The sequence below is a fragment of the Tachysurus vachellii genome, chromosome 15 (genome assembly GCF_030014155.1).
Source record: "Tachysurus vachellii isolate PV-2020 chromosome 15, HZAU_Pvac_v1, whole genome shotgun sequence".
NCBI classification, from domain to species: Eukaryota; Metazoa; Chordata; class Actinopteri; order Siluriformes; family Bagridae; genus Tachysurus; species Tachysurus vachellii.
Window position 1 is genome coordinate 14,212,300 of NC_083474.1, and position 18,766 is coordinate 14,231,065.

Below are 18,766 nucleotides of genomic sequence, written 5' to 3' on the forward strand. Positions count from 1 at the left end.
GTGGCTTTTTTCCAGTTTAGCTTGAATCGATTTCCAAAATAAACAATTAAATCATCTTTCTACTAAAATATTTACTTTTGTTGTTGTCCTCCATTATAGGATGATTTTGATGATAGTGAAGTGTTGAGAAAAAGCCATGGAATTCTGATCTGACAAAACTCATTCATACATGTCATTTTTTATATTTGATATACAATATCTCTAGAACCATATAAAAAAGTAGGTAGAAAAAAAATCACAGAAAATCACTGTGTCACAGAAAATCAGATTAGTGGTGCTTCAACTTGGCAGTGTAAGCATAGCCTAATTGTGACATATATTTAGTAAAAAAAATAAATAAAATCAGGCACTTTTTCATTTCTAACCAAGCTCTGAGTCTAATCTTGTCTACTCCTGCTCCTGGCAAGTTTGTGTTTACTTCTACATTAAAAAGAATGGGACTGTCTGGATTTGTCATTGGATTTGTCATGGATTTACCTTGATTTCCTTTTTTTTTAATCTCATTTGCATTCATATTTGGTATGTACTCATCTATAGTTTTTCAGCCTCCTGCCTGTTTTTTATTTCTTTGCTCACTGAAAAATCACCATTTTCAAAACATTTTTGTGTTAGTTATAATCTGTGTACAGCATGTTTCTATTAATCTGGCTCGAGCATGAAAGTCCCCAAATGATTATTTAAGAGTAAAAGTATTACTAGCGGTTTTTCAGTCTTGACTCATCTGTGTAATGGGAGAAAACAGTGGACATTTTGAATGAAGATCTCTACACTCTGTGTTCATGTATTTCCCTACTGCTTTCAGCAAATTGCACCTCATACTCCTCTAGGGATATGAAAGGAGTTGTGCTGATAAGTTGAGTGAAATTGAGCACAGCAGCAGGTCATCCCCAGCAATACAACAAAGGCTCTTTTAGCCGCTTGAATTTTGTGGTTGCATGAATAATATATCCATGTTTTCAGGCCTATATTGAGCGGATTTCTTTGAATGAGTCACTGCTTAGATGCCGAGATGAACGAACCTAGAGCTAATATATTTTATTCTATATTTAATTTGGCATCATTTCTAATTGCTGTAAGATTCATTAATTTCACAAGTATGTCTGCATGTTTTTAAGATGCAGCTTTAATTTGTCTTTCCGAGGTTCCTTCTCATCCCTACTGCTAAAGTAAAGCTATATTTCGAAATCTATATGATGAAGCCTATCCTACTGGGCTTTCCATTTCATGATGGAATATTGCTAGCACATGCATCTCAGTACCTCTAGGCAGTAAACAATCAAAGTTATAAATAACTTACAGGCAGAAGACAGACTCTATTATCGTTGTTTGTTCATACACTGGCCTAGAAGAATGTTCTATGAAAAAAACTCATATTCCAGGTAATGGGGAGAACAGACTAGAGATTAGTGATAAAGAGAATGAACCAATTTTGTCTTCTAAAATCCAATGAGGATTTTTGATTGAAAAGTGAGATATGTATATGTTCACATTTGCCTAGGTTGATATGCAGCACGAGACACAACATGTGCCCTTCTTTCACAGTAATTTCACATGAGAGTTTGTGTGAAGGCTGCCTGCTTTAACTCGTCTTAAAAGGCTTTTAGCAGTGGCCGAAACGGTACTTTTGGGAAATGTGTCTGGGTCTGTCTCCATGTTAAAGGGGTGTCTAAAGTGCTTTTAAACCACTGAGCTATTACAATTCAGCTGTGTGTCATTGCCGTGTCTGTGCCCTTCTCTTTAAAGGAGAGAGAAAAGCACTCAAGGGCTTTATTCTTAGAGGCGGGAAATTCATTCCCTGTTCCGCTGACTCGTACCACCCATGGTGATAATTTAGCAAGGAGGATAGTGCACAGCCTTTGCATTAATAGGGGCATTTGTGTGTCTCTAGCGCTGGATTTTATGTGTACATATTTCATATAACAGAATCCGGTTATTCTTTACTAAGCAACTTCCAATTCTGAATATCATGTGGCAAAAAAAAACATGTAAAATATATTTTTGATTAATGGCTTAACCAATAAATGATAGTACAGATTCTCACTAATAATATGTAATCATTTTTTTTAATTTACAGATTGTATACATGGTTCACATATAAGTTTGCCCTCTGTCTAAGGAAAATATAATTAATCAAAAATTAATTCATAGGTAAGGTTGATTTCTGGTTAAAATAAGATGCTTTTGCACTCTTCAGCACTGTCAACCTGAGATAAATCAAACACTTTCTTGACAAGTCATTAACTAAGATTGATTTATTCTACAGTAGTCATAAGCAACAGTAATGGAGTCTTGGCTCTTATATAATTACCTATGGATTTTCTCATATCTGCCCAAATTGAATTTCAAACAGCTGTCACAAAGTGGGAGAGAGTAAACAGAAAAGCACTATTTTATTACGTGTGAAGTGTTTATCTCTAAGTTATGATCTTATTGTGGGATCCTGCTATTAAAGCTGAACGAGCTATGATCACATACAAAATCCATCTTAGCTGCAATTTCCTGTGAAAGCTAGAAAGGCCACACTGATAGAAGAACAATATTGTGTCCATCACCACTCACATGCGAATAAAGGAACACATAAAATACATAAAGCCTTAAAGATATTAGATTTTGACATGCAGTCACTCATTATTTGACTGTAAATTTGTTGCTACCCTAATATTAAATCTTTTTTTAAATCTTCATATGAAATTCAGACTGAAATACATGACTAGTTCAATCTTTGTTCAGTGTCCTTCACATAATGTTCAGTATTTTGTATTTCATAATGTAAGCAGCTCCAGGTGGTTTGCTTTATCTTCCAGTTTTGAAACTGTGCTAATAAATAGATGTCAAAGCCATCCATTTTTAAGAGCCGAGGGAGTAAAATTGACTAATCTCAAGGTGTGAGGGATTGCATACTCTCTCTCATGTGCAATTACAGTGACACTAGCCAATCATGGTATATATCATATATCAGTGGTATATATGTGGAAGAGGGCTGACAGTGTTACACTGCTCTGTTACGCAGCATGAGCAGTAGCTTGAAGAGGTTCATTGGTTAACCTTCAGGCCTCCTGTGGGTAGCTATCTCGTGATAGGGGAGAGGTGGCTGGTGAGTGAAAATTGGCAGGTGACGAGATAGGTGAGAAAATGGGGAAATGGAAAGGTGTGTGAACAGAAGTGAGATATCCACCTTCTGTGAAGCCCCACTGTAATCTAGCTAGCCAAACAACTTGTGGAGGCTTGTATCATTTATAGCCTGAATAGCATGTTGTGTGTTTTGAGGTAGCTGGACCTTTTTTTATTTTTAAATAAAAATAATGATAAATATAAAGATTGTGAAAGAACAATTTGAGGAAAAGTAGGGATGAAAACTATATACAGTAAGAAGTGTGTTACTGGTTACAAATGTTCACTACTTAAATATTTGTAATGATGAGCTGGTTGAACTAGGCAGTATATTGGTACTGAGTTCACAAACAGAACTGAAGTTCTGGTCTATAAAGATGGTGTGGGTTTACTCTGGGTTATTTAGTCTCCTCCCACCTCACAGGTTTCCTCTGGGTTCTTTGGTCTCCTCCCACCTCCCTGGTTTCTTCTGGGATCTTTGGTCTTCTTCCATCTCACAGGTTTCCTCTGGGTTCTTTGGTCTCTTTCCACCTCCCAGGTTTCTTCTGGGTTCTTTGGTTTCCTCCCACCTCCCAGGTTTCCTCTGGGTTCTTTGGTCTCCTCCCACCTCCCAGATTTCCTCTGGGTTATTTGGTTTCCTCCCACCTCCCAGGTTTCCTCTGGGTTCTTTGGTCTCTTTCCACCTCCCAGGTTTCTTCTGGGTTCTTTGGTCTCCTCCCACCTCCCAGGTTTCCTCTGGGTTATTTGGTCTCCTCCCACCTCCCAGATTTCCTCTGGGTTATTTGGTCTCCTCCCACCTCCCAGATTTCCTCTGGGTTATTTGGTCTCCTCCCACATCCCATATTTCCTCTGGGTTCTTTGGTCTCTTTCCACCTCCCAGGTTTCTTCTGGGTTCTTTGGTCTCCTCCCACCTCCCAGATTTCCCCAGGATAGCTAAAATAGACCGCATTTATTAACTTAAAAAACACAAACCAGGACACTGTCAAGACAAGACGTAACAAAAGACGACATAGGACGACGACAACGACAACAACAACAAGGATTCCACGCTGCCATAGGCAACGCGGCACGGTTATATACACATGACAATTAAACACATGACAATGAGGAACAGGTGTGCCGAGGCGTTTAGGAAGAGACAAGGGCAGGGCAGACACGTGACATAGAAACAAAAGCACGTGGCCAAAGTCCGGGCTGAGTCCGGACACCTCTCTGGTTTCCTCTGGGATCTTTGGTCACCTCCCACCCCCCCAACATGATCCACACTTGCACTTCAACCCTTGACCAGGACAAAGGTTTTTTTATTGAAGATGAATGAATGAATGAATGAATGAATGAATGAATGAATGAATGAATGATTTTTTTATAGTACTTTAGTTAAATATAAAATTGTAAAAAGGAAATGTTATGCTTTACTACTCATGTTTGCTAATAAAACATAGCACGATGTTGCCATTAACATTATTAGTCAAGCAATTCATTCTAGACAAATGAAAATACCAGTTATTAACAGGCATCGATTTTAGCTGTCTAACTTTAATCAGATCAAGGCAAACAAATCAGGTGTGACAAGTGCCTAAACAACATGTATACACTGCTACATTTTTAATAATGACAGCCCACAAACTTGAACGGAATTTAATTTCCATTTATATATTTACAGTTACATGACTCAATACATGTAATGACATTTTCTCTGATTACTTATTGATCATATTTCTCAGAAATCACATCTCTTGGAATATACTCTAGTGAGTCACAAGCAATGCTGATTTGATTTTTTAAAATTGCACCAGATAAGCCACAATATCCATTTTATAACTGGGAGGCAAAAGTCATACAGTTATACTACAGAGAAAACCAAATACCAGAAAATTAGCCACAGGGAAAAATTCTACTTGAAGCAGTAACTGTGCAATCACAGATTATTCAAAATTAAGTCTATCTTTGAGAAAAATCTTTGCCATTAGATCAAGTAATTTCAGATTTCTTTGCCATTCACTGTTCTTAATTCACATGAGAATTTACTGATGCGAGCTGAGATTTGTTTAAATCTCTCCTGGTGAAACTTAAAATGAGAAAGGAACACAGTTTTAATTACATTCTAATGAAGACGCCTTGCTCGTAAAAAAAAAAAAATGCTGCTAAAGCTCCATTACGAGACTAGATAGCCTTATGGTTGTTTTAGATGGGTTTTCTAATTTAGCTAGAAATTTGCAATTGTCTGCGTAAGTGACCTGAAAAATTACAGCGTCGAAGCATCCCTAGGGAGAGCACTAGCCCTGATCGTCCCACTCTGGGGCTTGTGCTAAGAGAAGCCTCCAGTCCTAATTAAATATAACACGTCTGTAGCCATGCTGTAAGACTTGCTCCCCAAACATGTTGGCAAATAGGCCACACATAGTCAGCCAATTAATTAAAAAGTGTCATGTCGCTGCATTTGCAGTGATTAATAATTAGGTCAGCTTTGCGCTCTGGTCGGTGGGCTATTCTGTCTCTTCATTTTTTCTTCCTTTACGACAGGGGAATTTGTATTAGGCCTTTATATAGGGCACGTTTCTGAAGACCACCTTCTTTTGACACACTGGTAAAGAGTGTTGCCACCAATCTAATTACTATGTCAGAAATAAATCAAGCCCTGACCATTTATGAGTGAGAATGCATTCTAATTCAACACATGAAAAACCAAGCTTTTGATGTTGTGATGGTTTATAAGAATTTATGGCTACTGTTCTATTAGGCAAATGAGATACCTGGCATTTACAAAAAAATCGATAACAATGGATATTATCATTTAGATTGATAGAATCATTACCAGTTGATTACTGAGATTTTTTGTTTATTAATTTTTTTTTTTTTGCTTTGGCACCTTTTCAAAATTGTACAGTTATGAATATGAGGCTTTCTCTAATTAAATACACATAAATCTGCATTCTAATAAAGCTTAAAATCTAGTCTTTTGATGTTAGAATTAGAATATTTATTTGGCTCTGAAGACTCTCTCAAGAAAAAAAGATTTTCACAGAACATAATTTCTTTAATATTTAATCAGGAGGATACCATGATTCGTTACAAAAAATAAGCTATTGTCAGGATAAAATGAAACAATAAGCAATATTTTGTGAAATTCTTTGTGAAATTGGTTCTGAATGTAGAAAAACTGATTTTGGGAAATATTTCAAAATATATAATGTAACTTAATGTTTTCAGTGGACTTTGTAAGTTCTATGAAGTGAATTAAAATGTATACCATGATAACACCTCAATGAACATATTATAATATAATATAATATAATATAATATAATATAATATAATATAATATAATATAAGTTATATATAAATAAACATAAAAATAAACATGCTTTTCAGGGATGTATGAAATGACATGGCATTCAGATCAGAGTGGCCGGATTTATTTTTCTGATTAATATAATTTTATAAATGTGATTTGTTCTGAAATTGTATCAGAATTCATAATATTACAAAACTAAAAATTATATATTTGTACTAACTAATAATGCACACCAATAATAATAATAATAATAATAATAATAATAATAATAATAATAATAATAATATAGGATATGTGGTGTACTTACACTTGATAACAGTAAATGCAAGGTTTATGTTGAAGAAGGTAAGTGTATGGAAAAGAGACCATATACACACATACACACTCAGTGAGATAGTGACTGGAAGGTAAGTGTATGGAAATAGAGACCATATACACACATACACACTCAGTGATATAGTGACTGGAATAACAAGTGACTAAACCTTCATCTGGATTTCTGTAAAACTGGGAGCATGTGGTTAGAAATAAGCCACATTTGCCTCACACCTACAGGGTTGGAGGTTTGATTCCTGCCTCCACCCATGTTCTTCCTGTGCTTTGTAGATTTTCCTCCAGGTTCTCTCCAGTCTAAAGATGTGCTGTGGGCTGATTGGCATCTCTAAATTGACTTTTTGCCATGTGATGAACTGGGATGCGCCGTGTGCTCCTCGTGAGTCCCCTCGGATAGGGAGGATAAATGGTTCAGAAAATAGATGAGTGGATTTCTGTAAAGCAGTTTTGTGATTATTGTTAAAAACTCTATAACAATCAATACAATATAATGGCATTTACTCTAAATTGTTGAGCGAAGTTCAATTACTTACTCTACAGACAAGTATCAAAGACTTAAACTTGAGGTTCAGGCGTTCAGTAGATAAAGAGAAGCTTATGATGTGTGTGTGTTTTGGTTGATTGAAGATCAGAACTAAGACTGAATCCTTAAACTTACTTTAGAGGAAAAGGAGAACAGAACAGAGATCAACTTGTAATCAACTTTTATGCCAGAACTCACTCTCACACTAACTCCTTTCTAATAGAGGTCTAGCTTGGTGGTGTTTAGACCCTTACCTATTCCTATTGTAGTTTAAGAATATGGTTTTAATGAAGACTACAAAGTTGCTCTTGATAACGGTGTCTGCCAAAGGCAATAAAGCAAAATAAAAATACTGTATATTCAAAGTGTCTAGACGAGTTGTGTCATTAACTCCAGGTATGGATTGTACATACATTTCAAACCTTCAGGACTTGAAAAATTAACACAGTGTGGTCCATGATGGCAGACAGCTCATATATTGTTACCTCAAGATTTCTGGCAGACCTTGATAGGAGTAGCAACAATAAACCTAGGTTAAATTTGATGTTGTATTGGATTGAGGGACTTGCAGGTCTGACAACAATCCCTAGCTTTGAAAGGCTGAGTTAGAGAAAGTGGTCCTTCATCCAGGATGAAATATCTGGAAGGCAGCCTGAGGAGTCCACTGGAGGGAATGACAGATAGAGCTGAGGATCATTAGCATAGTGATGTAGAGGTAGATGTGAGAGTGGATGAAAAGGCCAAGAATAGATGCCAACCATGGATCAGAGTTGGAAAGATATACTATACATCACTAGATTTAAGGGAAGAAAATTCCTTATACTACTTGCATATTAATCTTTATAATTAACATGCAATTTCCAGTAGTGTCCAAGAATGATATTGTAGTAAAATCTTCACATTTTTGTTTGCACTGTCTATTTTTGGTTTTGTACATTACCCACAATGCTGTTCATCTACCTGTTGATAGTTCTGCTAATAGGATTTAGCCCTTTGATCAACTCTAAACCTAAAGTAAGTGATGCAGCAGAGTTTTAGTTCTAAGTTCTAAGTTTTAAATTGCATACTAATACCACCATCAGTGCCATCATGCTTGTCATCTGGTATATTGCTATCTATCCAAATCTTTGTACACAACTGCTTTGTATCGCTGCATTGTATTCTGGAATCCAATTTTTTGCAGTCATCACAATTTCTACATTGTTTTCTCATGATAATGTGCTAACAGCAAAATCTTATGATTATCAGATTGTTGACATTTTTCTCTTATTACACACCATTGTAACTGTGGTAGCTGTGTACCCCTGTAATGTCAGTGAGGCACACAACCTGCTAATCTCTCAGAGGAACAACACAAATACAGCACCCATCAATAAATTAGCACCCGGATCACTAAACACCACAAGCATTTCAATATAAACATAGCTATGGTGTTTCAGGGTGTGTAACATGGAGTAATTAAGTATGACCTTTTTCTTCACACTGACAGCTGTCAATAAAATACCAATCTTAGAGAAAAAACTCTAGTCTCATTTGTGCTCTAGGCACTGTGATCAAGATTAAAAGGAAACATTATCGACCACCAACATCTGACCAATCAGGTTAAAGATGTGGTTATCCTTGTCAGAGCTTGTCAATCACCTGTTAATTAAGAAAGTTTGTTTTCTTGCACAAGCATTCAAAAATAAGCGGCATGTGTGCGTGTTTGTTATAGGCTTGGTTTTAAAGAGGCTTTGCCTTTCCAGAATGTGTGTGCCTATATATTTTGTATAGCTGTGTGTGTGTGTGTGTGTGTGTGTGGGTGTGTATGAAAATGAAACCTTTGCACGAAAGGTAATTCATCTTCTGTCTAATTACTGCAGCATGAGGACACTTCACAAATGCTGAACGTTAATTTTGCTATGCCCATTAAAGACAGCTGACAGACATACCCATCACATAGAATTCCAAATCATATTTCCTCTCCCATTAGTTCTCATTTAATCTGCTGCTGGCTCAGAGCTGTAAAGCCATGAAACGGGAATTGATCAGATAAGCGCACCATTCATTACTTCTCTCATAAGTGTTAAGTAGAAAAAATAGCACTTGTATAGTTGACTTGCAGTCTCAAGGGCTATCGCTAGATCTGTGAAAAAGTCATTTGAAATACGACTGGATGAATCTATTGAAGTCCCTGCTCGGATTTGCATCGCACTGATATTAACTCGCTTATAGAGAAGCTTTTGCTGTTCTCTTATCTAGATTTTCAGTAGCCCTGAGAATCAGTAACAGCATGATGAAGGGTTGTTTGTATCCCATGACACCCAGTGATGTGACACACACACACACACACACACACACACACACACACACACACACACACACACACACACTTCTGTTGTACACTTCTGATGTCAACTTTAATATAGTGAATAAAGACTGTACATCAGTCCAGATTGAGAATGGGGGCTCATATCAGTGGGTAATGAACTGAGATGAGACCTACTCCCTCCATGTGCTATGCAGTTTATTTGTTAGCTTTTTGGTTGTGCCTGCAGTCTATGGTTTGTTCTGCCATGCTTTGCTTCACTGCCTTCTGGCCATTCATCAAGGCCCAGATTTCCATTATGTGGCTCAGTCAGCTGAAATAGAAAAAAGCTTTTTTGGACCACATGGCCCATTCTCTCTCTCTCTCTCTCTCTCTCTCTCTCTCTCTCTCTCTCTCTCTCTCTCTCTCTCTCTCTTGCTGTGATTTTTGCCACTTCTCAGTAGATGTGCGGAAGACATGTTGACTGTATGATACAATGCTATAAAACAATGACTTTCATATACTTCTGTACATTAAAAACATCACAAATAGGAAAAAATATAAGAAAAGAAAATAAAAGAAATGAAGGAAATAAACACTTTGAGGCACACAAGCTTGAGTGCTGTGTTGTCTCATGCATCTTGTCTTCAACTTGTTCTATTTGAACAATATGTAACATGTAATTGTACAGATTAGCATGTGCGGGATTAAAATGCGAACTAAGAGTTAGCAGAACATTTTGCAACAGTGGTTCCAAGAATGTTCGTATATTAAATTATATTTCTATAAGGGTAGTTTTTTATTGGACTAGAAACATGCGTGACAAACCTTCTACTAACACTGTAAAGCAAACCATCATATTAACCATTAAAATAGAATATATATATATATATATATATATATATATATATATATATATATATATATATATATATATATATATACCCAGGAAAAGTGGAGACATATAACATATATAAAATATTTTGTCTTAACATATCAACCCCAGCATTTATTCTATTGCCTATTGACTTTCACAAATAAAATGTTTGTAAGTTTGTTTAATTATATATAAAGTTGCTTGATTTGGTCTACATATTATTTCTCTGTAGTCCAATGCACCTTGATGCCTTGTTACTTGCTAGTGTATCAGAATCCTGGCTCCTGCTACACTACACATATGACCAGCGATATGGTCCGGCTGTTGGTAAGAAATATTTTTGGTAGACAATCAGAATCAGTAATCTGAAGTGATATTTGTCAAGAGTGACTAAACTGAATAAAAAACAGTACCCACAAAACCGCTAACGCTACTGCTATTGCAACACACTTCACATTATCTCACAAGATAACAATTCATCAAATAAAAATGAAGGTGACCCTACATGCAACTCACTGCTCACAGCTGAAATGTTAGCAAAAGACTTTCTGTTTTTTTTGTTTTTTTTTGTCGATTGTGCAAACAAGATGCTTCATTACCAGAGAAAAGTACTTGCTGATTTTCCATAGTACATAATTAACTTGTCATAGCTTTGAGTTTAATTGCATTAGTTTCCTAGTTAAATGTACTTCTGGACAAGAAGAACATGGGACTGGTCAAGCACACTGAAGCCTTGGCATCCCACATGGGCTCATTAATGAATTTGTGTTTTTTTTTCAACCCAGTTATTACAACAGATGTTTATTTCTGGAACATTTGGTTCTTGGTACCTGTCGAATACGTGACGAATGTTCTTATAGCATTTTCTGTTAGCTGGGACATAAGGTTGAGTGTTAAAAATCCTGCTACTTTTGCTATTACTTGTCCACTTGAGGACAGTTTTATATTGCTATAGGCTTTGGACTCTATTTCTGTAACACAGCAAAACAATGGACTGGGCAGAGCAGTAGCAGGAGGCTTTTTTCCCCAGCAGCAGACTGTAACAAAAAAAAAGCTTTGTGTTAGAGGCCTTTTTTTATAAAAGACAGCTGAATAAAGTGAGAAGACAAGAAAGATGGCTGGATAAAATTAGAATGAATGAATAAACCGACACAAGCTAATAAAGAGAGTAAATTAGGGGACGATAAATTCAAACATAAGTGGGTATCTTTCAGCATAACTTCCTGTAAATCTTTTTATATCGGTCAGTCAGATACTGTCTCGATTCAGAAGCATCTAGAGTCCATATTTTAAAATGTTTGGGTCTGTAAGTGAAATAAATGTATTTAATTAGAGCTGTTTTGTATTTTTCCTGCTCAGAAACTAATATGAACTTTCAAGACTTAAAATGTCCAACCATGGATTAAATGTTTCTTATTTATTAGATAGTTTTTGGATACTTTTGGAGCTATCCATTAGTATATAAACAGAATTTTTTGAAATATATTTACTCTGGGGGCACGGTGGCTTAGTGGTTAGCACTATCGCCTCACACCTCCAGGGTTGGGGGTTCGATTCCTGCCTCCGCCTTGTGTGTTGGCATCTCTGGAAATTGTCCATAGTGTGAGAGTGTGTGTGTGCCCTGCGATGGGTTGGCACTCTGTCCAGGGTGTATCCTGCCTTGATGCCCGATGATGCCTAAGATAGGCACAGGCTCCCCGTGACCCGAGATAGTTTGGATAGGCGGTAGAAAATGAATGAATATTTACTCTGACATTGTGGAATAGGAAGGACTGCCAAATGTTTGAATTAAAATCTATTAAAAAGTCTGGACAGAAAAACATGTCTTCAGTGTCAATAACACAATGCAATCTTTTGACATTTGATATTCACAGCAATATAAACATACCTCAAATAAATTCTATGCATAAATATATAAAGTTGATCTGCTAATGTATTGAATTAACCTTTAGGTGCTACACATGAAGACAATAAAAAGGTTTTCTGACATTTAAAATATTTGGAACATGGACATAGACATTGAAGTCTCCAGGAAAGATGACGTTTTTGTCTTGATTGATACTCACAGGTTTTCACATGTAAATGATATCATAATGTACTGTATGTCATAACAAGAATTAACTAATTTTATAGACGTTTCAGACCATTATATGTAACTATACATGGATAAAAGGAGGCTATGTCATTCCTGTTGGTAGGTTTGCTGTAGTATAAGTGAAATAAAACATGCCAGAACATGCTGTTAGTAGTAAATATTCGGTTTTGGGGTGGTATCACACTGGCGTCACACTCACGAGCTGTTGATTATTTTCTATAACATCACACTCTGCCATTTTTTATTCCTTACCTGAAATAGTTACTCAGAGTTGTGTATAATATATACTGTATAAAGATAATTACACAAAAGCACATTTAATGAAAATATGGTACTGACCACTTTTGTGTAACACAAGTATATTCCAACATTTTTTTAAATAATTCTTGTAATATAAATGCTTTGATTTGTGCAGTCAGACATAACTCTGTTGAATTGAGCAGATAAAATTCAGCAAAATAGGAGCAGATTACGTACCAGTTATAAACGCAATGTGGGCCTATAAAGTCGTTTTAATCCTCAGTGTTCAGACATAATCTTTACTCCGAGAAGCCTTCAACAACAGCAGCAAAAAAAAAAAACCCCTGCAAATCTCTCATAAACCCTAAAAACAAGTACAAAGAGAAACGACCATGGTGTTCTCCCATTGTTTATCTGTACAGTTGCCAGATGTAGTGTGGCCTTTTTAAAAAGATACACAAAAATATCTAGAAGAGTACACAAAATAACTAGAAAATTACCTACAGTACAGGACATAAAAACACACATATAACCATTGCTAAAAAAAAAACACACACATATGTACATATATATATATATATATATATATATATATATATATATATATATATATATATATATAATTTTTTTTATAATTTTTTTTCTTTAAAAACTCATAAGAAGAATAAAACATAATCTGCTAAAGCATTTAAACTGAGACAAGAGACAATATTTAGTTGCTTCCAAATATTTTTTATTCTATGATTAGTGACCTAGAGTTGTCTACCAGCTGAAGACTATGGTTTCAGTAACGAGAAAAAGAAAATAATTTTCAGGTCCAAATCCTTTTATGTGAGATGTCATCATTTGCTACCAGGCATGCGGCACAATTTTGCCACTGCACAATCTTGTCGTTTTGAGATTAAGCCTGAGTGAGCTTGCTGTGCTGTAATACTCTCCCTTTTGATGTAATATCGATATCTGTTATTAACTGATGCAGTGAAATTCTGTGTTCAATATCAGTGCACTGGCAATACACACTGCTGACCTAACAGCCTGAAATCCATCATGCGCAGCCTTGTGTACTCGCAATCTCCTGCTCAAGTTCACTTACTGTGGGTGTGGAAATTATCACATGTTTAAATTTTTTTCTTCTGAAATTCTGTTTTTTAGTAGGCTGGTTACATGCTGAGGCATAAACTCTAGCAGTATATAACGACATGTGGGATAAGAGCTTTCTCAAATGCTGTCTAAAACTGTTAAAATCTGTTCTTCTGTAATCCCTTCTCTTTTGTTCTTCTTTAATTACTTTTTTATAGAATTAATTACTGGAATGTAAACCAGTTTTATATAACATCTAAAATGCTAGAACACAGAATCCGTTCTTGCATGACTTACTGGTTGTCATTATTTTTAAGCATTCATGTGGTGTAGTTTTTGGCTGCTGCGGGACTGTCTGTATTCCCATGATGCACTGCCAGGATAAGTTTTAACTGCCAGTCAGTTTTAACGTTGACAAAAGCAGGCAGATATCTGGATTGTAAATATAAAATCAAATGACAGTGTATGAAAATGAAGCATAAAAATGTCAAAAAAATTGAAATTCAGTTCTTTACAGTGTAATCTCTTTAACATAACATATATAACATATAACCTAATCTATAGCTGCATCTGTAATGCATATGTGATTCTCAGAATAGAATTTCAGCATGTTTCCTTGTACTGAGAAATCAACGGAAAACCAATTCACTGTAGAATCATTTATGAAGACTATGGTCAGCTTTTGGTGGAGTCAGTAAACATTTATTCCTACATATTTTTGTAGCACACTCATGAATTTTCTATTCAAAGGTGTTTGCAAATTAAACCTGTATAACTTATCCTTTCAGAGATGTGACTACTTTTTCAGAAAGAAAGATATTGTTGCGGTGCGGCAAAGGCGAGTGAGGATCCAAATGCAGTTTAAAGTTTAATAATCCAAAACACAAGAAACAGATAAACAGACAGGCAGGCAAAACAAGGCAGAGCACAGAGCTAACAGGAAACGGGAACATAGACATAAACATTCAACAACGACTAGCATCAGGGAAGTGAACAAACAGAGTAGATATAACAAACAGGGACCAATCACCAAGCAGAGACAATCAGCGACTAAGACAGCACACCTGAGGGAAAAATTGAGTTCCATTAGTGTCCATGGCAACAAACAAGTGGGCGGGGCAAACAATTAACAACAAGGCAAACCAGCAGACAGAAACAGGGCAAAACACAGACAGACTCATTACAGATATAACACGTTATTTGTTAGTAACATTGTCAATAACGCTTCAACAATGTCAATATCGCTGTAGGTTCGTTCGTGCTCAGGTATCACCTCAAGGAAAAGTTAACATAATTAATTTTCTTGTTTACTCATGTCTTTATGTCTATTTATTACGTAGATTAATAAATCAAACAAAATAGAAAAGTTTTAGTGTGAAGTTTTTTAACATGTGTTTCATTATAACGTGTTTATTATAAGCTGTTTTGATATAAGTCCTTTAATTAATTTGCAACGTATAGAATAGCTGGAGGTCACATTTCATTAAAATCCCTCTGTATTTCTCTGCAGTGGATTTTGGGCAGTGTTTATTCCCCCAAAATATTGGAGAGAATTAATTACACTCTTTTGTTATACACTTGCGTTTAACATCTGTCTGTAGTGTTTTACTGTTCACCTAGGGATTTAACCTTAAGCGTGTATGATCCATGTTCTTGATCCCGATCTTTTTTTTCCTGATAAACTACAAGACAGAGAGATGTGTAAGTTTCAAACACCAGAGTCTATGATTGCTGCATCTCACACCTTGAAAGCTCCTGCTGCTCCTGACTGATGAGGAAAGCTGAATCCTCCACAGTGCCTACAACAAGTACATAGCATGTGGTCCATGTTAGAGGCAGATCCAATGTCACCTTTATGAGAGCAGAACAATAAGATATGCTGGTGGGAAGCCCAGGTGATGCTTCCTTGCTGCTCAGAGACTGTCAAAACACAGGATTAACTCACCGGTAATGCCAGAGACGCTCACACACTGACCTCTGAGTAAGAGGAGTTATCATCGTGTTAGTTTGTCTGTTTGCTAGATTGCTGTGGTGAGCACTAACAAGGTTCTGATACGTGTAATTTTATGTAAGGTATACAACATAATGAAGCAAATAATCAAAGAAGGTGGGGGTTCGAGGGGTTTCTTTCTTACCAAAAACCTTTGGTAACCTTATAAAAACCTTATAAGAAGTAACAAAACCAGTAACAAAACAAAAAGCATTATATTTCTCTTCTTCTTATTATTCTCCTTACACTGACACTCTTACTCCACTGTTACGCCATTTATTATTTGTATTTTTAGTATTTATTTATACTCCACTGTTACGCCACTGTTATTGGGGACTCCTTTCAAAAATGTTAACAATTCTTCACCATTACAACAATTACATGAATATTTAGTCTCTACATGTGCAGCATCTACCATGAAGAGGCATTCGGAATATTGTTAGAGAAAGCATATGAATATACATTTCTTACATTGCACATTCACGAATGGATAGAAAACAACATGTAAAATGTGTAGTAATATTGGTACAAGATTAAAATATGGCATTAGTAAAGCACATTTAAAAAAGGATTGTTCAGACATTGTTAAATAACAGTGTTGTTACAAATCTATAGTAAAGATACTCAGAGCTGCTGTTATAGAAAACTAATGAACACCTTCTGACTGAACAGAAGCAAGAATTTAACAGTGCCATGGTGTAACTGCATAGAAAATAAGCTCTGTGGTAAAAAGCTTAACTCTTGGCTTATGCACAACAAAAAAAAGAACAAGTTAGAGAGGAGAGGAAGCCAGAGTGCAATTAAGGGACTTTTCAGCAACAAAAAGAGAACAAATGTGGAGTAAGACATAACAGAGTCCACTGAGGGAACGTGATTATGCTTGGCTTGGGCGGCTTCTATAGACATTTTCACTCTCACAGTTGTGTTAACACACACACATACACATACACACACACGCGCGCACACACGCACACACAGATATGGACATTAAAACACACATTTAGGCTATTTTTTCCCACTCCTAGAAGAGAAAAGAAGCGGTCTCTTCCACAGATCGAAGTTTGTCGTGGTTGGGATTTTGTGTCAATTTAGCGCCCAGCTGCAGCAACAGAAGATGCCAGGCAAACATGACTTGGTCTAATTAGGCCCTGCTACCAATTACTGCTGATCGAGCGTCAGAGGGAGAGAAGAGTGCATGAAAAGAAAAGCAGGAATAATGCCACTGTGCTTGTGAAGTGAGACATTGTTGACTGTGTACAGACACTGTTGTGTATATGTTTATTTTTTCTATAGATTTTCTGTACATTCACTGTTGTCTTCTTGGCTGCTGGAAGCTGAAGGATTCTCATGTGTTATAAAAGTTTAGCCATCAGTCACAATTAACAGTATCTAAATACGGCCTTGGTTACCTGTAACAAGCTTCTTTGTGTGAGAACATAATTGTAGTTTTAAAAAAACACATGTATCACTTCAAGTTATATTCAGTCATTATCAAAAATTAACCTGTGCTGTTTTCCAAACTCAAATTTAATTTAAATTCATTCAGTATTAGCTACTGAAGGTGCATATGAGTAGTTGGTACAAATATTATTTGGAAATATTGCCAGTTTATTGTTTATTGTAGTACTCATATTATTTTCTTATACTGTAAGTCTTTGCTTTAAACTAAAATATTCCTGATATTTATAATTTTTTGAGAAATCAGTCAGTTTACTTTGTTTTCGCTTTTTTTCTCCATAATTGTTCTGGTGCTTTTTAAAATATGCTTTCATATGATGGTTTAGTGTTTTAGTGGTTGGCTCTTTGTCCCACACTGATTTCTGCCTCCGTCCTGTCCCATGTTCTCCCCGTGCTTCTATGGTTTCCTCTGAGTCCTCCAGTTTCCTCCCTGAGTCCAAATACATGTTTTGTAGGCTGAATGGCATCTTTAAATTGTCCAAATGGGTGTGTCTGTGTGTGTCGATTGTGCCCTGCTGTCCGTACTGTTTACTATCTTTTGCCCAGCGTCCCCTGGAACAGACTCCAGGTTCCCTGTGACCCTTCATAGCATAAAAGGTGGTTCTGCTGTATTCACTAATTATGTAGAAACATGTTTGCTGAGAATGGATATCTTGGCTATGACCCACCATCATTCGCCCTATGCTGAAGTGTTGACATTTATATTCAGTCAGAATGACTATTTTATTTGACTAATGATACGGAATAAATAAATTGCATTTTGTACACTGTGAAACATTCATCATCATATTTTTCAGCTCTTTATGGATGTTTATTACAAGCCCCACTACCAGAGAATTATTTTATGGAAGAACATTTTTGATGGATATTTAGATGATTAAAGGTATATACGTATACTATGTGCTATATTGCACAGGTCTGTCGTTGCAGTAGTCACTAAGAATAAATTATTTTCCTGTTTTTCTCTTTTTCTCTTTCGTGTGTCAATGCAGGCAGTCAGAGCCAGTTTCCTGTCACCCAGAATGTGACAGTGGTGGAGGGGAGCACAGCCAACATGACCTGCCGTGTGGATTACAACGATAACACCTCCCTCCAGTGGTCAAACCCTGCACAGCAAACCCTTTTCTTTGGGGACAAGAAAGGTCAGTGTGACTGGGTCAGTTTATAAGCCTTTGCTCTGGAGACCTTGGGGAAAGTGTGCCATTTGGGGAGACATATGAGAACCCAGTCATGTGGAACATTATGTAGATCAGACGTATTGAAACTTTTCCTTTGTTCAAACTTTTTACTTTGCACTTTGTTGAAAATTTGTGCTTTAATGACATTTCTTCCCTGGTAAAGGAAGCAAATATTTAAAATCACTGTCCAATTCTGATTACTATTCAAATCATTTGTAGTGTTCAGTTTTACACTACATATGCCTACATGAATTTGTTTTTCTTTTTCAGTTGAAAGTAGTCAGTGACATACCTAATAAAT

General features: G+C 36.2%; 1 protein-coding gene across 5 annotated transcripts in view; it reads left to right on the forward strand.

Moving 5' to 3' along the window:
- The window catches only part of cadm2b (cell adhesion molecule 2b), a 159,064-nt gene that overhangs the window by 102,451 nt on the left and 37,847 nt on the right, over positions 1 to 18,766 (forward strand). For all 5 annotated transcript variants that reach the window (XM_060888742.1, XM_060888745.1, XM_060888744.1 and 2 more), the window contains exon 3: positions 18,280 to 18,429. In XM_060888742.1, coding sequence (XP_060744725.1) covers positions 18,280 to 18,429 — 150 coding nt within the window. The remainder of the gene's footprint in view (positions 1 to 18,279; positions 18,430 to 18,766) is intronic.